The 25,530-nt window shown below is 34.2% G+C and overlaps 2 protein-coding genes and 2 long non-coding RNA genes across 4 annotated transcripts in view; all 4 read right to left on the bottom strand.

The window, feature by feature from the left end:
* Itgbn (Integrin betanu subunit) overlaps positions 1-18,041 on the bottom strand; it is a 32,632-nt gene extending 14,591 nt beyond the window's left edge. The window contains exons 1-2 of the mRNA XM_090111804.1: positions 17,819-18,041; positions 1,689-1,833 (exon numbers count right to left, since the gene is read on the bottom strand). Coding sequence (XP_089967930.1) covers positions 1,689-1,833; positions 17,819-17,876 — 203 coding nt within the window. The 5' untranslated portion in view covers positions 17,877-18,041. The remainder of the gene's footprint in view (positions 1-1,688; positions 1,834-17,818) is intronic.
* On the bottom strand, positions 3,975-5,005 carry LOC149901142 (uncharacterized). The gene is made up of 2 exons (XR_016457689.1): positions 4,721-5,005; positions 3,975-4,646 (listed from the first exon to the last, which is right to left on the bottom strand). It is a non-coding gene; the product is annotated as an uncharacterized LOC149901142 (long non-coding RNA).
* A 791-nt stretch (positions 18,042-18,832) lies between the features above and the next one.
* LOC149901140 (uncharacterized) lies at positions 18,833-20,597 on the bottom strand. The gene is made up of 3 exons (XR_016457701.1): positions 20,351-20,597; positions 20,163-20,224; positions 18,833-20,088 (listed from the first exon to the last, which is right to left on the bottom strand). It is a non-coding gene; the product is annotated as an uncharacterized LOC149901140 (long non-coding RNA).
* A 2,731-nt stretch (positions 20,598-23,328) lies between these two features.
* On the bottom strand, positions 23,329-24,855 carry LOC149901139 (uncharacterized). Its single transcript, XM_090111998.1, has 2 exons — positions 24,693-24,855; positions 23,329-23,732 (listed from the first exon to the last, which is right to left on the bottom strand). The coding sequence occupies exons 1-2, from the start codon at positions 24,853-24,855 to the stop codon at positions 23,329-23,331; spliced, it is 567 nt and encodes a 188-aa protein (XP_089968124.1).
* Positions 24,856-25,530: the final 675 nt, after the last annotated feature.

Here is a 25,530-nt window from a genome sequence, read left to right as displayed (position 1 = left end):
ATTTTCTATGATTTAGCTACCTTATTTAGCTTTGAGTATTTGTAGATATAAAATGTGGAATAAATACAAAAATAATTGTCGCACGTAAGTTAAACGATTTATCCATAATAGATTGGTTGTTCATTCATGTAAAAACTATTGAAAATTACCATATTAATAATGATATTATTTAATAATCAGTCGGTTTATTTTATGAGCTTTTCACTGGAAGCATCTCGAAGACAATTTCTTCTCTTCTATCTTCGAAGAAATCTGCATTATTATATTAAAACAACTTAATGTTTATGTTTAGAGAAACCTCCTCATACATTCCACTTACCTACATACTTCCCACTGTGTATTGATATATCATTAAAAGTTATCAACAATATTCAAAGTTTAATAGGGCAAAGGTTACTTCTTTTAAACCTGTACATCTCATTCGGAGCGCTTTTACTGTCTTAAAACATTATGTTCGCCGTCGATCAATGATAACATTAACTAACTCAGCATGCGTTTCCGATGAAATAAACCTCATGTTATAATACTTGCTACGCTATGAATGCGTAAATCGTGTATTGTGTATCTATTGGCTATAGATAGCGTTGTAATTAGCAATATTTATAGAGAAACTGTAAAATTATTAAAGAACAATACTCAACTATAAATAGGACAGCGATAGTATTCAATAGGTATTTAAAAATGGCTCCTTCATTAAAAAGGATAAAAATATGAATATTTTTTTTAGGTAGAGTCACGATAAAATATCAATATGGCTCTAACACCGTTATATTTGTAAAAACGTTTTTTTAAGATATTCAAATATATAATTCAGACTATAGCTTTCATATTGCAGCCTGTTAGTGTGCAGCTACGTCCCATTGATCCCTGCGCGTTGTAATCACGATCTAAGATCAATCAAAAAATGACTTGATCAGTCTCCCATTCAACGTGCGAGTAACGCAAATAACTTTTGTAATTAATGGTTATTAATCTCGAGATGTGTATGCTTAAATGATTCGTAAACTAGTAATTGTATAGAAAGAATGTTTCGGAGCTGCCTTGGTAATTAATAAGACTTATGAAATAAATATTACTAAAGTTTTACTTGCACACTGACGATTAGGTATCTTGAAATCTTGTGATTACACGAAGAGCTACACAATCGATTCGCCAACTTACTAAAACTATTAGGTAACTAGGTATATAGATGAATATCCTATCCATCCTGATAACCTGATAGGTTGTATTCAGTGCCGGTAGAGCAGTTGCTCTAGGCGCCAGGTGGTTATGGGCACCAAAATGCTTATAGTTAACCTGTGGTCCGCCCCGGCTTCGCCCGTGGTACATATTTCGCAATAAAAGGTAGCCTATGTCCTTTCTCGGGTATCAAAATATCTCCATACCAAATTTCATGCAAATTGGTTCAGTAGTTTAAGCGTGATTGAGTAACAGACAGACATACAGAGTTACTTTCGCATTTATAATATTAGTATGGATTAGTTCTGCTGTTGTATGGCAGTATACACTACTATAGTTCGATTCTAACTTAATGGCGGTTCGGAAGTTAGGTGCAGGTGCGAGTGCGGGTGCGCACAGGTCCCTTAACGTCCCGCTAATACCTAAAATTGTTTTCTGCGCATCGGATCGTACGATGTTCCGAGCCGCCATTAAGTTTGAATCGTACTGTACACTACACAAGCAGTTACCTCTCGTCATCATTGCAGCGCGGCGCAGTGGCCGGGTAGTACGGGTCGGCGCACCAGCGGCAGTGCGACGCGGCGGAGAGGCACGGCCCGCACTGCTCGTGCTGGATGCACACCAGCTTGTTTATGAGGTCCTGCTGCTGTATTACTGCAACAATTGTGTGAATAAAAATTATTAAAATGTTGGCCATGACTTGACATAAGTTTGGACGCATAAGTACCATATTTATCTTTCTTAAATATTCTTAACACTCATATTTCATATCCTCTGTACAAAACTGTTTGTTGACTAGTTCTGTAAAAAAGACGTAAGACATTATAGTAAAACGATTGGGCAATTCTCAGCTATTTAAATCTTCAAGTGCAACTATTAATAATGCACCAGTTTATTTACAATTTTTTTTTTTTTTTTTGTGTGGTGTCTCTCAATGTTAGCCAGAAGGGCTTCTACATTTTAACGCGGACGCGGGGGTGAACTGAAGGTTCACCCTGGTAGCGACATGCACAAGGGCGTCCCCCCTTGACGGGGACCACGAACCTCGGCTTGAGCTGTCGCTTGAGTGGAGGAGGCCAGAAGGGCCCTAATCGGACGGGTTATTTACAATGATAACGTTATTATTACTGCACTAATATCCATGCCAATTGGCAATTGGTATCGCGCCCAAAGCACACCTTGCCTTGATGCCCAGCTGTTTGAATCTTGTATGAAAACGATATCAAGGGAGAGAAAGTTTGAACTTTTAACCTTAATGTCTCTTTCTTTTACGGTATTTGTTTTGAAACGTATGTTTTAACACTATTCCCATATAGGTTTGTGTCTAACTGTCTATGACTCTAAAAGTTATGTTTTTAAAAGTGAAACTTAGTTTAAATGCATTGAAAAGCATGGAAAAGTGAAACCGTAGCTTTACTATCTGAATATTATGTAACGTTAATTTTGTAATTGACTCAGACTCGACAAAAAGATTTACTTTAAACTGTTTGGACACAATAAACTTCAGTCATAATAAATACTTAGTAGGTACCTAAGTATGATTTGTATGAAGTCACGAAAAGTCCTTTAAGAATTAAGAATATTTTAACTATATTAGAAAACCAGTCAGATCCATGGCATCCACGATGTTACTTGTCGGTGTCTTTTATCTGAAGCTTTAGTCAGTGAGATTAACGTATGCTTCGGGTTTAATCAAAGCCACGAAAATACCATAAATGATTGTTATCATGTATCATGTTATCAAATCTTCTCAACTTTCTTGTAGAGCTTAAAAAAATGTGTGTGAATATCCGCGTTCATATAAGTTACTTAAATATTTTTCTAAATATATTTTAATAAAGTAGTCTAATTGCTACAGGAAAAAATTTCTAGAATATCCCTCTAAATAAAATGTGCTGATAAATCTTCTAAGGACACTTCTCAGTTCTATTCATTAATTAATTCAATTATTGGCTATCTAGTACACATAGGTCAGAAAAGAAAAATGATAGCGATAGATAACAATAGAATTAATGTTATTAAGACGATATACAAAAAAAAATCCACTGCTTGGCGGGCGGAGTCTAATAGCTCGCTATCGCGAACGCGGGTGTGCGCGAAGTCATTCTTGCAAACTCGCCGCGCTGCCGCTGGCCGACTCGGGACAAACATGTATGGAGTCGTCATACAGTTATAATATTGTTATACATTTATTCAATTGTTGATTTATTGGTTTTATTTTCTTGCTTATAAACAAATAATCTTCTTTCCAACAACTACTTAGACATTATTAATAATTATTATTATTTCGTAATGTTTACTTTATTACAAAATAATACAGGTTATAAATAATCTTTAAAATAACAAAAAATATTGTTACTCTGAAAAAATGAAATGGTACTCAATAACGCAGACTACTGAATTGATTTAGATAGAATTTGATGCTGACGTAGATATTACATCATGCCCAGAAATGAAAGGTACTATTTCTGAAAGAAGTTATAAACCCTAATTCTTCTCAGTCAAAGTCAAGAGTGGAAGATATCACTAATACAGTAAAACTGATGCGAAACTTTGGATGTTAATTTGTATATTTTTTTGTTAGTTGTTACTTAATCACGTCAAGACTACATTACCAATTTTGATAAAATATAGCTAATTGCCTGGATTTACACATAGGATACTTTTTATCCGAACTGAACACTTCTGTGGGATAAAACAGGATTCACGATATAACCTAATTCCACGCGGGCAAAGCCGCGGTCGGAATGATATTTTTTTAAATAAAAAAATTGTTTAAAAAAAAACACAAAATATATTGACGCATGTATTTATTTTTTGCACTCTATTATAATTGTAATTATTCATTACAAATAATCAAAATAAAATAGCCAGAACAAAGTTAGGCCCTGGTAGGGTAGGTAGGCAGGTACAGCAATGTGAGACGAACACTGGCTTATTTATACCAATAATAATGTATTATAAACATTAAATTAAGTTTACTTTCTAACAACAAAAATACATAATATTAGCTAATGTGAAAGCGAATCAACCAATCATCCCACAACAATGAAATGTGCACACAAATATTCATCCAAATCGGTTCATGTGATTAGGAGGAGTGACTGCAGCGCCATCTTCCGGGCCCAATTGTGTTTCCAGATCACCCAGGAACTCAATTTAATATACTTACACAAAATTTTTCGAAATGAAAACTCACATTACTATGTAAATATGAATATAAACCTGTTTTATTACTAAGCAATTTCCCGCACAGGTGTAGTAAGTATAAATGAAATAAATATCAACATCAAATTCTTTATACAACATACTTATCTACCACCTTCTAAGAAATGTAATTCTTGAAATTATTTCGTATTTTTTAAAATATAATACTACTCCAATGAGCTCCTGTTCCATATTATGTCCGCCATACTTCCACTAAGTTCACCATGATTTTTTATTTCTTTGCACTTTGTTGCTTTTTGCTAAAAATGGAATCATGCGATAAAACCAGTAGAACGTTGATAACATACATTTTTGACTGAATAAAGGTACTTACGAAGGAGTGGGTTCACATTGTGAACAATCAGTGGGTTTATTTTCCTTCTGGATTCCGGATTTCTGAAAAGATTATCTATGCTATAAATGAAAAAATCTTACACATTCGTTATGTACTTAAAACAGGGGTACATATCAAACATCGTCTATAATACAATTATCATCAAATTTAAAATAAAACCAACTTACTTCATTAATTTGTTCCAATTGTAAGCATTCTTTTTCCTCCAACCTTTATGTTTCTTCTTCTTATTTTCTTTATTGTCCCCATTTGTCTCATTTTGTCTTATCGTCTCTTATCGTGTTGTCACCCTTTTTTACGATTGCGCGAGCGACACAAGTTCCCCGTGTGACGGCCGTAGCGGGAATGACTCGTGCAGCGATCGGGGTAGGAAGGTACAGGGCGGCTCTCGCTATATTGGCTGATCGCGCGCTAATTTCAAGTATTTCTTGTTTATTTCAAAACCATCGCATATTTCAAAATTCTAAATCGGTAGACGTATAGGTTGTATATTTTATAGTTAACACGTTCACTGCGGCACCTAAAATGCCAAACTTACCGTTGTTGCGGCATGTCTTCCATACTTCACATCGGCAAGTTCACCACTGTGCGTCATGAGCCATTTTTATCACATCGCACCTACTGACTTTGAAGGTTAATAATTTCATGAAATTTCAAGATATTTCAAAATTTTTTTTCGGATAATAGTATATATAGTCTTGTATATACCGCATAAATAGCTTTTAGTTTGACCCAATAGTTTAAAAGATATGATTGAAAATGTAAACCCCTGATTTTGGGAAAAATTATTTGCCATCCCGCACTGCGTTGATACGGCATGTTTACAGTAATAGCGATGGGAAACACTGTAAAATAAAACATCGATATCGATATAAATCAATTTTGTATATTTCAGTCTGTTTGTTAATAGATAACGAGATCGTCGATACAAAAAAAAACACATATAAAACAAGGTACTTACTTGATAGAGTACTATCAGGAAATTGTTCAGTAACTTTTGTTTTAATGTTTTATATTATTTTCACAACTGTCATCACATTTTTGCATTTATGCTACGAAATAAAAGAAAGTAAAAAAACTAAAGCCTCTAAGGTATCATTGTCATTTAAAAATTTGATAACGACGCGTGCGGTCCTGGTAGAGGTCCGCGCCGCAGTCCAAAAGCCCAGCGGCGGCGCGCCGGGTGCGGCACCCGGCGCGGCGCGGCGTCGCCGGCGTGGGCTAGTTATTTTTAAAGTTATTAGGAATAGGGGGTGGGCGGGCAGTAGAAAAATCTCTCTTTAAGTTTAATAAAAAAAAAATATTTTTATTAAAATCAAGTAGCTTAACTATTTAGTGATGAACATGATAATTGATAATTATAAACATTGCCAATAATTTTATTGGCAATGTTATGTCAGAACAAGCAAAGGAGCAGGTGGGCCACCTGATGTTAAGTGGTCACCATCGCCCATAAACACCTGTAACACTTCTAAGTGTTACAGGTGCTTTGCCGGCCTTTTATGGACAAATAAGCTCTTTTCTTGAAGGCCCCAATGTCGTAGTTGTTCGGGAACACCGCAGGTGGCAAATCGTTCCACAGTTTCACCGTACACGGAAGGAAGTTGCGGGTGAAGCGGACAGTGGTGGAGCGCCAACCATCCAGGTGGTGCGGCTGCGGATGGAACTGGTTTTTACGGCGTGTGGTCCGGTGGTGGAACTGTGCGGCTGGTAAAAGGTGGAACAATTCCTCAGAGCACTCCCCATAGTAGATTCTGTACAGTATACAGAGAGACGCAACGTCTCTTCGCACTGACAGTGGATCGAGCCTATCGGAAAGCCTACGGTCATCGACAATTCGAGCTGCTCGACGTTGGATGCGGTCAAGAGGAAGGAGTTGATACTGTGGTGCTCCGGCCCAGAGATGAGAACAGTACTCCATATGCGGTCGCACCTGAGCCTTGTACAGCTGAAGTCGGTGGGCCGGCTTGAAGTACTGTCTCGATCTACTGAGCGTCTGAGCACACCAAGTTTTTTCGAGGCTAATTTAGCCTTCGCTTCCAAATGACTGCGGAATTGAACGTCACTCGAGATTTCAACTCCGAGGATTCCGATTTTCAGCGATATACTCTTAAACCGATGTTCTACGACAAATGGGGTCTTTTTAGCGGTGAACGCGCAAACCTGTGTCTTTAGGGGATTGAACTCGACAAGATTAAGTTCGCCCCAATCCGAGACTTCTTGGAGAGAAGACTCGACTTCAGACACAAGTTTGTTTCGACTCTCATTGAGGCTTTCCTTTGAGGTGTTTGCACGGCCGGGATAAAGAGCATCCCCCGTACTGTCGTCTGCATAGCAATGAATGTTACTGATTTGTAACAAATCATGTTTATAATTATTATCATGGATAAAAATAATTTTGTTAACTTTTGCAGGATTTAGACGCGATCTCTTCGCAGTTAAGACTAGCCCAGCTACAGAAAAAACCCTTTCATTTGGCGTGCTTGTAGTTGAGATAGATAGAAGCGATCGTGCTAATCCGGCAAGCCAAGGAAAAACAACTTTTTTTTGTTCCCAGAACTTAAGAATGTTGGCCTCTACATCTCCTAAATCTTAAGGGTTAGCCGTAGCCAAATATCTCCAACACTCTTGAGCGACGTCGTCATCCTCATCAATAAATCTACTGGAGTGTTTTTTGGCTAGCTTTTGGAGTAAAACATCTGGCATCGATATAGTAGACATTGTCTATTGTCTGTTACTATATCGATGCGACGTTGCCGTGTTGTAGACAACAACGCGTGCGTGACACATGGTTCGCGCGCAAAATTTGAACTCGGCGTCAATTTTTCTGTGACCCGGCGGCGGCGGCGGCGCGCCGGGGTCTCTCAGCGGCGGCACGCCGGCGTGGCGCGGACCTCTAGGTCCTGGTACATCACTATGCGAGACTGACACGCGGCGCGCTCGCAGTACAGTGCGGCATGAGGTGCTTGTCCATGGCAAAATATTTGACATGCCGCACACAAAAGAAACGGTTTATTTTCTATGCGTGTGTCCAATATTTTGCCATACGATTTTTAAACGAAATTGAGTCCTACTTCAAACTGTGATCACAAAAATATATTTGTCTCTTTTCTAGTCATTGATTAACATATAAAAAACCTCGCCGCACCACGGTGAAAACTGCGATTTTGGGCGCCGCACTGTGGTGTAGTCGCTGATGGCCCGATACTGGACATGCCGCAGTGAACGTGTTAATATCCAAAAAGTCGTAACTTTACGTTTGTTATTTTGAAGATGCCAGAGATTATAAAAAAATAACAATGAGAACTTTGTATTTTTTTTCTATCGAGAAAATATCATGGAATCATGTTTCTAAAACGGTAGACGTATTGTGTTACTATTGAACTTTCTTGTCAAGAATTTTCATCACGACAACTTTAATAATATAAAAATTACGAAGGTTTAAAAAGGACCGTAAATGTTAGAAAAATTAATTCATCACCTTAAGCGATACAGACAGGTTCATTAAAGTGAACTGAATCGTGCCGCGACTTTTACGCATTGGGTATTATTGTTGTAAGAGCAATTCACACCTGATGGAAATTTTTGAGATTCTATGATTTCAAAGCTACGGGTAGCTTTTAATATAATATTTATTATTCACGTTTAGCATTGAGATTTTTAAAGAATAAAAAAAAACATTGAGATTTCAAATCGCTCTTTCAGGCTGATGAAACAATCCGTTACAAAAACGTATCTCATCAATGATCAACTCTAAGTACATTGTGTATGAACTATGAAACATGAAAGTGATTGAAATATTACGTACCTATATGTATTAAATAAATTTAAAAAAATATTTCTAAAGAAACATTATTTAAACTTTTCCAGCGTTTCTTTGTTGATTGTTCGTACTCAATGTAATATAACACCATAATTCCCATCTGGGGCATATTTAATGCCTAATGAAAAGCAAACGTACAACACGAAACTTTTTACCAATATTTAATTTAAAGGTCTAACATTGATGTTTACGAATGTTTGTTTTTACGACGGCGACTTTCCTAGGGACTTTATGTATCACACTCATATGTGATATTTATTCAAAGATAATTCACATTTCGCATTACTTTAAAGACCGTGTGAAAAATATCATGTACCTACTGATAACAAAATAATGATTCAAGCATGACACAGACGTATGCCGACCTCAATCCGCACACCCGTCGCACCTATTGATTACTTATTTGTTTACATGGAGACATTTCACGTCTTTCCACTGTAAATACGTACATTTTTAAGTATTTATTACTCTAGAAACTTGTTTTCTTAGTTACATGTTCGGAAAGAGTCAAATATTGCAGGATGCGAATAGGGAAATGTAAGGTGGACTTAACTATGACACTCTTAGTTAGATCATATAATATATAGGTATGAGTTTAATCGGTAAAATGGGTACTGTTACTACCTACTGTAGTTTAACAAATAGGTCTATATTGTTATACCATTATAGACTAACTTAGCCAACATATTATGTTTTTTACTTTCATTAAAATCAGTTCATTAGAGCATATCATATTACTTTGGCGGCATTTTAGTGTTTTCATATTATAATTTAAATTCGACGGTAAAAACTGTGACACCTACATTACTTGCAAATACAGTAGAACTCCAATTATCCGAACTCCGACTATCCGAATCGCCGATTATCCGAATCACAAAAAATTGTCCAAAAAAAGTCAAAGTGCGCTATTATTCTTCCCCCCGCGAAGCCAGTGTTTGCGCGTCAAGTCTTGACTTGACTTGTTGTGCCTACACTGACTTGAGATGTTTAAAAAACAATGATTTTTATTTCTAAACTTGTACATAAGTAGGTACATTTTATTTATATATTTAAAACATGTGAAAATTTCATGTTTCTTTCATTTAATTCAATAAAAATATAGTGCAATATCAAAACGTAGCTTTTATTCTCTCCAAATGCAAATTAAAAAAAAAATCCGATTATCCGAATATTTGATTATCCGAATGGGTCCCGGTCCCCATTAATTCGGATAATTGGAGTTCTACTGTATGGTATAACGATTAACGACTTCCATTTAAAACAAAGTGAATGTTGTTGGTGGGTTAAACTTTTTCGAAGAATACTACAAACCACTTTTATAACTTTTTACTTTGTATATTGGCTGTAAAATCTGAGAAAATACGAAAGAAAACTTAAAAGTAACATTCATATAATTGTGTGGAAGCGATTTCCACAAAGGTTTTTTTTGATCTCACTATGAATTATTTATAGGTCATTATTGTAAAAGAAAAATTAAAAGAACGTCGTTATAGTTTTAATTTGACTGAACTGACTGCCATACATTTTATACATCGTTTATTTTTCCTACTTTACTTTACCAGCTTGTATTCGTACATTTAGGGACATTTATGAAACATTTCACCTCCTTACAACATGCAGTTCCATTTCATATAATAGCTAGATACTGTTTACAATAAAGACTAAGAGCTAGTTACTTATTTAACCGAACAAAACATCTCGAATAAATCAAACCTGTAAAATGAGCTCTTTAAATTGTTGCTCGAATAAAACAAAGCCGATCTATAATTAAATGTAAATATTAAGTGGGCGTGTATTGACACTAAACAGATGACCGCAACATGGAGCAAAAATAATATGCTTACATCATTAACATGGTCAATCCATGTATCTGCTTATTTGGATACATGTACAAAATATTACGACCTAGAGACAGAATGAAAACATTGAAGCTCGATTTTAGTTCTTTGTAGTTTATTTCTATGTACATTATATAATCTGTTCCCGTGAAATCATTGTGTATCTGTTAGTTAAATTTGAAATTTGATTACTTGATACTTTATTCCCACAGCTTTGCTTGCTACGGAAATAGAACTATAAAAACTGTAATATATTTTCAAATCGTCCGAGCAAGGAAATGAACAAAATTAATTTAAAATTGATTTACTACTTCGATAGTATCGATACTAATAAAACTATGTACCTATCGAATCCTCTTCAGGATATCTATATAATATTATGTACCATAGGCTATAAAGATAGAGCTTTCTTATTCTTGATCAAAATTGAAACATTCAGTCTTATTCCGTAAAATGAAACAACCTTTTATAACATATTCTCACTAACACAATATACTACAAGAATGAAGAAAGTATATAAAAGATAGCAACATACGATTAATTGGACGCACATGGCGCCACGGGATGAAGCTATTCATCTAATAACACGCACGTGTTAAAGCTAATAAAATTGTACCATCGATTTTCTGATATATTTGACACCGTATAATTAAAGCTGCATTGTTAGGGACTTTCATAATTATCTAAGCGACGGCTTTTACTTCTCTTTGATTAGTTATACCAATAACCAAAGGTATACGAAACTTAAGGCGTTACCCGGCAATTTCGACTATGTTCAACCTCTATAAAGTCTGGTACAACATAAAGCACAATACCGAAAAAAATATATAAAATAGGATGGTCTTTGATCTTTAATTGCTCGCGAGGACTTTTTTCCAAAGTTAATAGATTTCTAGAAAAAAAATGTGCCGTGGTCATCTATTTTTCCGCAAATACTCTATAAACTTCGTAACCTGCTGACTTAGAGCTCTGAAAATTTTATGTTTAATAAATTATCAGTTACACAACAGTCCCTGACGAGGATTTTTTGTTTCACTGATTGGTATCTTTTTAAATACAAAATGCGAGGAAAAAAGAAGGTGCAGCGGGAGAGGTTTGAGATCCGTCAAGTATGGTCAAGGTTATTAGCGCATGTATAAGCCTTAACGAAGTTATATTGTTGCGCATTATGATTTTTATAAAGTGGTAGGTACTCTTACAGTTAATTTACAATTATAAATAATAATTACACACACCGAAGTGCATCTAAATTTTATAGTTATTGATATTAACTTTTGCATACAAAAAAAGGTAGAGACAGAATGTTTAATTAATTAAAGAACGATTATTTGTTCTATACACTTATATTTTTATGAGACATTTACAGTTACAGGTTGGAGTGACATTATTTTTTGTAAATCTTCAGTCAATACTTAATTTATAAGTTACTAGCTGTACCCGCGACTTCGTCCGCGTGGAATAGTGACTGCATAGTAGTTACTACTTAACACACAATTATTGAGTAAACACGTCTTGAAACACGTACTATCATATACAACTAAATTATAAGTACTTACACATTATTATAAAGTTAAGAAATAAAATAAATAATAACACAAAATAACTGTTAGTAACATTTATTACTAAACTGAGCTATAAAACTTAGGTACAGAAGAGTTCAAAATTTCCAGGATGTGGTTATTCTCCCGCTCCCATATTCCTTCTACTTTCACAGACTTTCAACTTTTCCCTTTCATTCCTAGTAAATGGCAGAACCGATTTTGATCTAAATTCTAAACCATGTCTAATCATATACCTATATATTATGTACATGTCATATCCTTTCGTTTGGTACTCCATTTGGATTATGTATCCCCACTATCACCCCAAGGTGCCCTATATGTAATAAACAGATTAACCAATTTTGATAAAACATGACTAATTGTAATTCACACGTCATTTGATATGCCGCTTGATAATATTATTTGACCACATTCGATTATTCATTCCCACTTTTACCGCTATAAATCAATAAATGGATGAACCGATTTTGATTAAATATGCCTCAGTATACTTCTCACGTCAGGTCATGCCCTTTCATTTGATATGCCACTTGGGTATATTATTTGACAACTTTTATTCCCACTTTTATACCTATATCCAATAAATGGATGAACCAATTTTGATAAAATATGTCTTATTGTACTTTACACGTCATGTCTTTCATTTTTCAAACTCAAACTCAAACTCAAATTTATTTATTTATTCCCACTTTTACCCCTATATCAAATAAATGGATGAACCGATTTTGATAACATTGGACTACTTAATTGTGTCTGACAGGTCGTCTTTTTTTATTTGATATCACTTGGGTATAACAGACAGCATTCGTTTTTCTCATTCCCACTTTTGCCCTACATATAATTATTGGATGAACCGATTTTGATTAAATATGCCTCATTATACTTCTCACGTCAGGTCATGCCCTTTCATTTGATATGCCACTTGGGTATATTCGACAACTTTTATTCCCACTTTTATACCTACATATTATATCCAATAAATGGATGAACCAATTTTGATAAAATATTAAAGTGAAACTTTTATTACATCGTCTCAAACTGTTTGGTCTGTGTAGCGCATGTCGCGTGTATCGCGGCTGCCGAGTAGGTATACCTACTCGGCAGCCGACCGACACGCGACATGCGCTACACAAAGCAGTGTTCGGAACCGTTCGAACAGTTTCACTTTTACCGTGGTTTCATAAAACCACACAACATTTTTTATGTCTTATTGTACTTTACACGTCATGTCTTTCATTAGATACGTCACTTGAGTATATTTGATAAAATTTATTTATTTATTCCCACTTTAACCCCTATATCAAATAAATTGATGAACCGATTTTGATATAATTTGACTTGTTGTTACTGACAGGTTGTCTTTTTTCATTTGATATATCACTTGGGTATAACAGACAACATTCGTTTTTTTCATTCCCAATTTAACCCCTCTACTATATAATAAATGGATGAACCGATATTGATTAAATACCTATGCCTCATTATACTTCTCACGTCAGGTCATGCCTTTTCATTTGATATGCCACTTAGGTATATTTGACAACTTTTATCCAATAAATGGATGAACCAATTTTGATAAAATATGTCTTATTGTACTTTACACGTCATGTCTTTCATTAGATACGTCATTTGAGTATATTTGATAAAATTCATTTATTTATTCCCACTTTTACCCCTATATCAAATAAATGGATGAACCGATTTTGATAAAATTTGACTAATTGTTTCTGACATGTCGTCTATTTTCATTTGATAAATCACTTGGGTATAACCTACAACCTACATTAACAACTAACATTCGTTTTTTTCATTCCCACTTACCCCTATATAATATAATAAACAACTAATGTAACAAAAAAACGCATCTAATTCGTATTACCCGTTAGCGAGCTACGGTGGCACAGACAGACACGCAATACACACATAGCGGACATAACACCCCTCTTTTTGCGTCGGGGGTTAAAAATATAATACCTACGACATAATTTCAAAGACCTTTTATATAGAAAATTTACCTAGAAGTAACCATAATGCTATTTGTGCAATGTGCAGGTTTTAGACTTATGAGCAAAAATCTAAATAAAGTTCCTTTGACCCCCCTACTACCCCCTCAGCATAACCACCCCCCCCCCCCACGCTTGGGAACTTTCGATATGATCATCTGGACATGTCAAGGAATAACTTTAGCGTATAATTTACGTAATAAAGTAATTCATGTATAGAATGCCTTAGCAAATGTTCGCTGTGGTTACTTAAATGGTCATAACTTTTTTATTTATGAACCGATTGACATGAAATAAACACTAAATGTTAAATGAAGCTTACCACAATATATTAGTGAAAACCGCATTTAAATCGGATAAGCCGTTTCTGAGATTAGCGTGGTCAAACATACAGACAAACAGACAAACCGACAAACAGACAAACAGACAAACAGACAAAAAAATTTTTAACGACAGTTTTGGGTTTGGGATCGATTTAGTAATAACCCCTGCTAATTTTTTTTTACATATTTTCATTGTACAGACACCACTTTTCTAGAATTTTATTATATGTATTGATTAACTTATCTGAATATTGTATGTACATAATATAGAGTTGTTGCTACGTTCAATATTTGTATTTATTCATGGAACGTTATTTAGGTCTGCTTACATTAGAATCGTGATGTATCCTCGCCGACGTCGATATTTCATCTCAATAAAACTTGTATTTCCTATGTAACTAGGTACACTTAAATTTTCTCATATTTTTCAATCAGTCGAGCTTCAGTCGAGGTTCAAATTTTTATTTTTACTGCAGTAGTTAAGAATGAACTTACCTACTATTTTTAAAAAAATATAATTGTCGCCTTAACACGTTCGCTGCGAAACAGGGCTTGAAACACCCTGCCCGTGTCTCGTCGTTATAGCGGTAGGAAAAAACTTAAACTTCTCTGTCGTGCGGGAGGCATAACTTCCATCTGGTTCAGTGTAGGAAAGTGATATCTATATATCTGAGATGTGCTATTGATTCCTAGTTCAATGGTATACCGACCTTAATACCGGGTTTCTTCGACCTCGTGCCGCACTGAACAAATAAAAATTCTAACACAGTGCGGAACGAGGTTGCGAACACCTCGTACCACCGCGCACCTCGTACCGCACCCTAAGCTAGCTTCACGCGGTTAGTGTTGTGCAACGTATTCGAGACTATTTGTGGAACAACTTATTGAAGCTTTTACAAAGAAGGACTTGAATTAGAAGGAGTTATAATAAATATCGTTAATAGAAACGTGAATGTGACATGTTGAGTAACTTTCTTCAAATAGGTTGATAATCATGATTACTATTAGTGTGTTTGTTCATTGAATCAACTAGCGGCAAATCCAAAACACCCGGCAATCGGTGAATGGCTCATCAAAATTTAACTCTTGCCCAAGTCAACAAGCCAACAAACAAGGCACATCATCTCTTATAGGGATCAAAGAAGAGGAGATGTGTAAGATGTTACGAAAAACTCCGCATCTTCTTAACAAGTCGTGAGGCCGACAAAAAAAAGTAAAGGAAATTCTCACAGAATGCACTGGTTGCAAACAATATTCTGGTTTGGCCTGTTTTAATAAAAAACATCCATAAGTTTGATAAATAAATACAATTAAATAAAATCGATATCTCTTTTCCCATCACTAAATTATATGAAAAACTGCTATTGTTCAGTGCGGTATGGGGTACATCAGACCCCACATTTTATTTTACCCATAGAATCTAAACTAACTAATCTAACCACGGGCGGCGGTAGATTTAGGTTAATGAACTCATTGTTAATAATAATCACGACAAAAGCCGCACACTTTGTCTTATTTGGCGCCAAAAAAAGGATTTTGGTCTCCTACGGGCGGTGGGGTTTAATATGCCTCGTGCCGCCGCAATCTCTGGTATAGGACAAGGTTTAAAACGACCCGTAACGCAGTAATGGAAAGTACAGATATATCTGTGCCGCAGCGAACGTGTTAAATAATTAACTACAGGAGGATATTGTGACCATATTAAATAAAAATTAATTGCAATATTGTCTACGCTACGATAAATGGTGCACTAAGAAAGCTATACGTGGCTATACCTACAAATACGCTACGCAAAAACATTATAAAACTTGCAACGTCATATAATTTGTACCATAGCAATTAACTAACAAGGAACTTCCACTAAGTTTTAAAGTTTATTACAAATAGTTAGACTTGATTTATAGCACAATGTTCTCTTATGTATTTATAGATCAAATTGAGATGCGCTAAATTTCAGTGAAAATTACCTATGTAAACACAAACTATGTCTGCATATGTATGCAGAAAATATTATCCAGGATCATTGAGATAATATTAATAGGAGACGACACCGCCTACATCACTTATGTTCCACTCAACATACGTCATGTGACGTATGTTGAGCGGTATTTTTTAATGGTTTTAAAGTGAAACGCATCAAACATGCCTTCGTGTGTGTTACGATATTGCACAAATAATACAAATAATACGGAAAAGTGCAAAGGAATAACTTTCATCGTTAAGTACCTAACTAAATAATAATTTTTAAAACTTAGTTAGAGCAAAAAAATGGCGCACAGATTTTGTTCGTGGTGTCTCCTCCATACGTAGTAATATTATCTCAATGTCCAGGATCATAGTATTCATTCTGATTTATCGAGAAAGATCTAGAGAGTTCCAGAATATTATCTGTGGTTTAAAGTTGTTTATACCTGTGTTGAGGATGTAATTAACCTATATCTCAAATCGGACCAATTAAACCAATAACGTTAGGTATTGATATTGCATTTCCTTAATACACACAATATAATATTAAAGTATTATAGCATTTTTATTTAGCTCTGAAATATGTCTTCTATACATTTCAAAATATCTGAAAGTCCTTCACTTTATATGTATATCCACACATCGTCAAGAACAAAAGCGTCCATGCAGTTAAAATAAAAGCTTTTACGACGTGGAAACAAAATACCGTCGAAATAGTAAGCACGTGTCACTGTCCTGAATTAAGTCCAAAATTTCATTCTTAAATAGAATATTTCCTATTCCTGAAAGCAAACTTCCATAACAGGTGGGTTTGGAATCCGGCGCGCTCCTTCAGTTTATTTTTGAAGCACATTTATTTTATGGACTCACCAACATCATATAAATCATTCTTTTTGTAGATAAAGTTAAGTAATAGGACGTTTATGGTCTGATAAAGACGAAGTAGTTTTAATTATTGTAGTTATTTCCGTATTGTGTTTTTGGAAGGCCTGTTTGTAAATGAATTGGTATTTGTATTGTGCCTGATAAAAATTAAACGTATCACTTATTACTTAATAATTAATATTATATTATATTCATCATGTTCTATTTGTTTCATGAAAAATATTTATTTTAAATATGGTTTTTAAATGTGGTTGATGGATGATGAGTGAATTCCTTAATCATAATATATTTCTTGGTGGTCGTTTGTACATTAAAAGGATGAAATTTAATTTCAATATTTATTTTTATTTCATGTACCTAATAACTAATTGTAATAGTGGTAGTAGATACAATAATTTTACACATAAGTTTAAAATTCTAAAGCCGTCCCCTTTACATAGATTCGAACTCTATTTCTCTATTTTACAATTTAATAAATAAATTATTAAACATAGTGTCTCAAAAAAATACCTATCAATACGATAATAATATAATAATGATGTGCTGTGTGTGATTTAACCAAATGATAAGTACTCAAGTAAATGATTCAACCACAATTTCCACGCCCTAGATTTAGAAACATTAATCTTAATTAGTTACAATAAATTAAAACAATTTCCACTTGCATGGAAAACTTACCTTGGCCGTGAACATATCCAATAATAAAACACACAAACAACAACACTTTATTGTACATGATCGGGTTTAATTAAAATTACATATGTATCGGATATTTGCACGTGCGTGAATCAACTATAACTCGATCGGATTCGCGATGAGTGATAAGTGATAAGGGCTGATAAGATGATAAGGGGACGCGCGGGCAGCGCCGCCGCGCCAGCTCGCTCCCGCGTCTTCGACATCTGCCGTACTACTAATCTACCTTCGTAAACTGTGAATAGACTCTACCTATGTAGGCCGTCTACGCAACAAGTTTTACGAGTACTACAACTGAACAACATCCATTGCGTTTTTAGAACCGTAGATTGATTTGTGGATAACGCAACAGCCAGCAATGAGGAACATACAATGTTTTCCATGATAAGAACGTTTGAGTATTATGAATTTCAGCCGTTGATAGCACTGTTTTTCAGCGACGTCATGCATAATAATTAAATAAGTAATTACTTAACTTATTGATTTTTAAAACAATTGTATGTAATGTAAGTACATAATATATATTTTTTTGGCTCGACACAAAATCATAAAAATTTGAGGAGATTTATTATTTCACACTTAAGACGATACACAAAAAAAAATCCACTGCTTGGCGGGCGGAGTCTAATAGCTCGCTATCGCGAACGCGGGTGTGCGCGAAGTCATTCTTTGCAATCTCGCCGCGCTGCCGCTGGTCGACTCGGGACAAACATGTATGGAGTCGTCATACAGTTATAATATTGTTATACATATATTTAATTGTTGATTTATTGGTTTTATTTTCTTGCTTATAAACAAATAATCTTCTTTTTAACAACTACTTAGACATTATTAATAATTATTATTATTTCGTAATGTTTACTTTATTAAAAAATAATACAGGTTATAAATAATCTTTAAAATAACAAAAAATATTGTTACTCTGAAAAAATGAAATGGTATTCAATAACGCGGACTACTGAATTGATTTAGATAGAATTTGATGCTGACGTAGATATTACGTCATGCCCAGAAATGAAAGGTACTATTTCTGAAAGAAGTTATAAACCCTAATTCTTCTCAGTCAAAGTCAAGAGTGGAAGATATCACTAATACAGTAAAACTGATGCGAAACTTTGGATGATAATTTGTATATTTTTTTGTTAGTTGTTACTTAATCACGTCAAGACTACATTACCAATTTTGATAAAATATAGCTAATTGCCTGGATTTACACATAGGATACTTTTTATCCGAACTGAACACTTCTGTGGGATAAAACAGGATTCACGATATAACCTAATTCCACGCGGGCAAAGCCGCGGTCGGAATGATATTTTTTTAAATAAAAAAATTGTTTAAAAAAAACACAAAATATATTGACGCATATATTTATTTTTTGCACTCTATTATAATTGTAATTATTCATTACAAATAATCAAAATAAAATAGCCAGAACAAAGTTAGGCCCTGGTAGGGTAGGTACTAGGTAGGCAGGTACAGCAATGTGAGACGAATACTGGCTTATTTATACCAATAATAATGTATTATAAACATTAAATTAAGTTTACTTTCTAACAACAAAAATACATAATATTAGCTAATGTGAAAACGCATCAACAAATCATCCCACAACAATGAAATGTGCACACAAATATTCATCCAAATCGGTTCATGTGATTAGGAGGAGTGACTGCAGCGCCATCTTCCGGGCCCAATTGTGTTTCCAGATCACCCAGGAACTCAATTTAATTTAAACCATTAAACAATTTAAACAATTTATTTATTGGTCAGCATGGCGGTGTGGTCACAAACATTTGGAACTTCCCTTTTAAGTCATATAGACCTGTAGTAGGGAAGTTCCCTCTTCCTCACTGAAATATAGCTAGGTACATGCTAACAATACAACACAAAAAAAATTATTTATCTTAATATGTACTAAGAAATAATAAATATATAAATAAATAAATATAAATACTCAATTTTATATACTTACACAAAATTTTTCGAAATGAAAACTCACATTACTATGTAAATATGAATATAAACCTGTTTTAGTACTAAGCAATTTCCCGCACAGATATCAACATCAAATTCTTTATACAACATACTTATCTACCACCTAACTACTAAGAAATGTAATTCTTGAAATTTTTTCGTATTTTTTTTAAATATAATACTACTCCAATGAGCTCCTGTTCCATATTACAGTCCACCATACTTCCACTAAGTTCACCATGATTTTTTATTTCTTTGCACTTTGTTGCTTTTTGCTAAAAATGGAATCATGCGATAAAACCAGTAGAGCGTTGATAACATACATTTTTGACTGAATAAAGGTACTTACGAAGGAGTGGGTTCACATTGTGAACAATCAGTGGGTTTATTTTCCATCTGGATTCCGGATTTCTGAAAAGATTATCTATGCTATGCATGAAAAAATCTTACACATTCGTTATGTACTTAAAACAGGGGTACATATCAAACATCGTCTATAAAACAATTATCATCAAATTTAAAATAAAACCAACTTACTACATTAATTTGTTCCAATTGTAAGCATTCTTTTTCCTCCAACCTTTATGTTTCTTCTTCTTATTTTCTTTATTGTCCCCATTTGTCTCATTTTGTCTTATCGTGTTGTCACCCTTTGTTACGATTGCGCGAGCGACACAAGTTCCCCGTGTGACGGCCGTAGCGGGAATGACTCGTGCAGCGATCGGGGTGGGAAGGTACAGGGCGGCTCTCGCTATATTGGCTGGTCGCGCGCTAATTTCAAGTATTTCTTGTTTATTTCAAATCCATCGCATATTTCAAAATTCTAACTCGGTAGACGTATAGGTTGTATATTTTATAGTTAATATCCAAAAAGTCGTAACTTTACGATTGTTATTTTGAAGATGCCAGAGATTAAAAAAAAATAACAATGAGAACTTTGTAATTTTTTTCTATCGAGAAAATATCATGGAATCATGTTTCTAAAACGATAGACGTATTGTGTTACTATTGAACTTTCTTGTCAAGAATTTTCATCTCGACAACTTTGTTAATATAAAAATTACGAAGGTTTGAAAAGGGCCGTAAATGTTAGAAAAATTAATTCATCCCCTTAAAATTGAAAATTTACTTTAACATATGTACCTACATAACATCTTTAAAGATTTTCAATTAATGAATGACAGTACGTATTACGTAGAGTCAAACTTACAAAGTTAATTTCTATACTTGGCATTATAATTAAGCTAAGTACTTACATAATAATTAATAAGTAGGTATAGAACTCAACTTGAATGTAATAATACTTATTCATTGATTAAATTTAGATAGACCATGATGACAATAATTAAAACAGTGATTTATTTAATTATTTCAACAACACCATGGTATGGGACAAGCGCGGCTGATAACAAATTTTCCTTTAATCTATACTTTTTGAGCTATTTTGTAAGAAATAAGATTGATTTATTAAATTGTATCCCAGGCTTATCTGGACGTGAACCAACAGATCCAATTTTGAAGTCGGAGGCAGCAAGTACGAATAATTTTCACATTCATATGAGAAAACCGACTCCTATGACCTTTTACAGCTTATAATGAATATACTAATATAGAAATGAGAATATGAATAGAAAGTGATAGCAAAATATAACACAAAACCTTATTACGCCAATGTGTGACGAAATAAGTACAAAATGACGTTATCACATGTAATCACGAGGCGGGAATGGGACAAAATTGTGTCACGATAAGAGAAGAGCGCTAATGGTAATTGGATCAACACATGAACAAACTTTCTTTACTGACTTCCGTAAAAAATGTAAATAGTTTCTTTCGTAATAGAAGGAAAAATTAATTGCTGAAAATAAATTATGTAATTCTTGCTCACTATATCTGTCTACATAGAGTTGCTTGGAAGAAATTGCTCACTAACGATAAAGCCGCATTTTGTACATCTAAGTATAGGTATTATAAGCTATCTCAACCATGTAACAAACTATATTTCTGTGTATGTACAATATGTAGGCACTTACTTATTCCTGTGTTATTATGAAAGGTGTTTTTGCTATAGTTTATTAAGATTCAGTTATTTTTAAGCTTTCGGATTTATTATAGATACCTATGTAAATTATCATTATCTGTATTTGTCACATTGTATGCAGGATGAAGTAGATATGTTTTAAAATAATAGTTTTTATTCCTATTTTTCATTAAATACAAAAACTTTCAACATTTTACTAGTTACCATGCAATTATTTCCAACATGTTTTCATTTGATTGCCTATCTTACGATATAAAAACCACAAACACATAAGTCGACAATAAGCAATTCAGTCCAACGCAGTAGGCGTCGAGGCCATGCAATAAGGCTTAATGCGAATGTCTACTTCGTTGTAGGCGTAAGCCATTTACTACTTTGCGGATGACGTCGATTACGACATTTAACAAAATAAACCTAAATAAATGCTGTTCTGCTAAATTAGATTTTGTAGATGGCACGAAAAGTATCTAGCATATAAGAGGGATAGATTCCTAAAAATCTTCTACATATTATGTGCTATAATATGCATCTATCGGTCAGATCAAACAGTTTCAGAATTTAGTATTTAGTTTATTTTATTTTAGGGTACTTTTAATAAACTTGCGAAACTTTCGTCCTCGAAAAAAGCATAGCATTAACAAACTGAATCGTGAATGTCGTACAAAGTCCATATCACATATTATTTTTTACGGTAATAGAGCATTTCATTTAAAGTGTTTGGAGGACTCAAAATAAAATACAAGCTAAACCGTACTCAATTAAGTGGCACAGGTCCCATCAATTTGTCAAGTAGGTACGTACTTACACCTTTAAGTGCTCGTTTCGAAAAGTGTCATAAAATACTAACTGAGTGGAGTAACACACAAACCATTTTAACGAATAAAAGATAGTTGACGGAAGCTTCTTGATTCTTCATTCTTGTAACTATTTTAATATGCATTTCGGTATGGCTGGTTTCCTGTCACGTCGCAACATGGCTTTTGTAGTTAAATGACCCACTTATGACTTACGGAGCCCTTTACCGTTATTTCATTAAACGGCCCAAATCAAGGTAAGTTGGAAGCAAACGGCCGTCTTAATTGGGAGAGTTATAATGAATGTGCTATGAATAAATTAAGTGTAATAAGTAATCATGTACAGTATGCACGTTAGCTGATGTCAGATTGACGTGTAGATTTGGAAGCCACGTATAGATAAGTACTTAACGGGGTATCAAGAATGAGCTATAGTTGGGAACATGATTATATACTTTCGTAACTATAATAGGAAAGAATATAGTGAGACAAAAGTCTCTTGATGGCGATTGACGCATGCCGCTTTTATCATTTATGTAGATTTAGGTATCCTTGAAAATGAGTAGATGTGGTTGATATATTGGATTTTTGGAACTTTCTATGGAACTACCATCAAGCATAAATAACTTAAAATTGCAATCTAGGTCGGTACTTTCATATATTTATAATTATCAACAATTTTATTTGTTAACATGTATCGAATGTCTGCCCACATCTTCGACATCTTTGCTTTTACGGTGTTTCTTACTTTTGGCATCACGCGTCGCTTCTAACATCTCGTAATAATGATTAACTGGTTGAAACCAAGCGAAACCACATTCAGCCTTCCCGAGCCATATGTGGCCGTTGGGATCAATGAGCTTTAGTTTCCCAATAGGTGAATTATCAACGAAATCACAAACAAGAGTGCTTCCATCTGGATAAATATATCTCCCTGGGCCGGCGTAACACCAATCTTTGATTAGTCCCTCGTATTTTGCTGAATCGGTAAATAATATGGACACTTCTTCATTAGCACCGAAACGATCGGCTTCCCAATTCCCGGCGTAGATGTCGCCTTCGTTAGTTGTGTAAACTCCAGGCCCTGTTAAACATAGAAAATGGACAGGACAATTATTACAGGGCTTTAAAATCGTAGTAACTAATGAAGTAATTTATACCTACTACTTATAATCTTTATAATTGTCTTGCTTGTCTGTTTGTGTCTGGTGTTAACATTAATGAAACACATAGGAGTGTCCCTATTGTTTATAATAAACAACTAAATGATACCAATAATAAATATGAACAATTGAACAGGCTGATTCGTGACGCACTAGGGGTTATATCAATGCGAGATAAAATCATTTTATCAACTACCAGAAACAAAAGATCATTAAATTCATCATTTTGTACAATTGGAGCGAAACGCGCGGGTTATGAAGTGGAATGGAGCTACAAATGTATACGGTTCATTAAATTTTACTTAATGAAAGACAAAAACATTCTGTAACGCTTCGCTAAGCTTGTCGGAATTTAAGGTGAATGGACGAATTGATGGAAGTTATTCCTATAGACTTTACGACGCACTTGTTTACATTTTTTTTATACAAAACTTAGTTTGATGTGATCTTAGATTGTCCAGCATATATATTATTTAGTAGATTGGCTGTCCCAGTGCCACACCTAAGGTGCTTAACGTTTAATTTATGATGATTGAATTTAAACATAAGAAAAACCCGGATATGTTTACATTTTCCCATTCAATGCTCGTGGACCGTAAAATAATGGTTAGGTACAAATAAATCGTGAAATTTTGTAAGAATATATCTATGTATGGATATAATAAATATAATATGTTTGTGATACTTTTTAAAAATTAAAAGAACCACTCAACGGATTTTAATGAATCTTGGTAGTAGGTAGGTACGTAGTACGTAGCTTACCTCTGTACCAGAATAAAACATGAAGTAGGTATTTACAGAAATACAGACTACATAAAAACCATTAGGTACTTATAGTTTATTCGTACAAGTACATAATATATCTATAATCGATTTCCTACCATGCATTTTAACGCTCCTGTCCTTTTTCTTGGCTTCAAAGAATCCGTCATACGTGTCCCCTGTGTTATGACGGAAGAACCCTTGGTCCTGAACTACAGGTACTTCTTTTACTACTTTCTTTTCTTCAGTATCAGATTCCGGCTCACCTGGAGAGTCGGCCATTTTACTGTGAATTTATAATTTTTGTGAAATATTAGAGCAAACATAGAGATAGAAACCAATAAACAAAAAATATTCAACGTAAGTATTTGCATATTCCCTGTATTTATTTTTAATTGATGTTTGTATGAAAATAAAAGCCAATTTCGAAAACTTTATTGAATAGATAAAAATAAATAAATTTCATGCAAATGACTCATCATCTGAAAATACATTTTGTTACAATATTCACTGAACCAAAACCTACCTAGATATCGAAGAATTACCTTTGAAAAGCATAAATTAAGTTAGATATTTATTAGAATTTATATTATTGTGACGATTGTGACCTTTATTCGTTGACAAAATTGTTTATTAGTGACAAGCCCTGTATGACGCGCCTCTCGTTTTTTTGCACGCAACTTTTTAATTTAGTATTTTGGCATTGACCCGTATACTTAACGATAATTAATTAATAAGGTACAAGGTAAAAAATACACGAACAAGGGAAGTTATACATTTATTTATTAATTAATATAATAAGTTGTTAATATATTTTTAAAATTCGATTCATTGTGTAAGATAACAGCTGATCGATATGGTCAGGCAACACAGTCAGGCAACGCCACAGTCAGGCGCTATCTTTTATACTCGTTTGAAGTGTAATAAAATACACAAGTGATACCATTGCATGGTGAT

Source organism: Colias eurytheme, chromosome 17 (assembly GCF_061535395.1).
Source record: "Colias eurytheme isolate Ceu_HAF_F1 chromosome 17, ilColEury1 Martin Lab GWU primary, whole genome shotgun sequence".
NCBI classification, from domain to species: Eukaryota; Metazoa; Arthropoda; class Insecta; order Lepidoptera; family Pieridae; genus Colias; species Colias eurytheme.
Note: the sequence above shows the minus strand (reverse complement) of the source record. Positions and strands in the feature narration are given on the sequence as shown.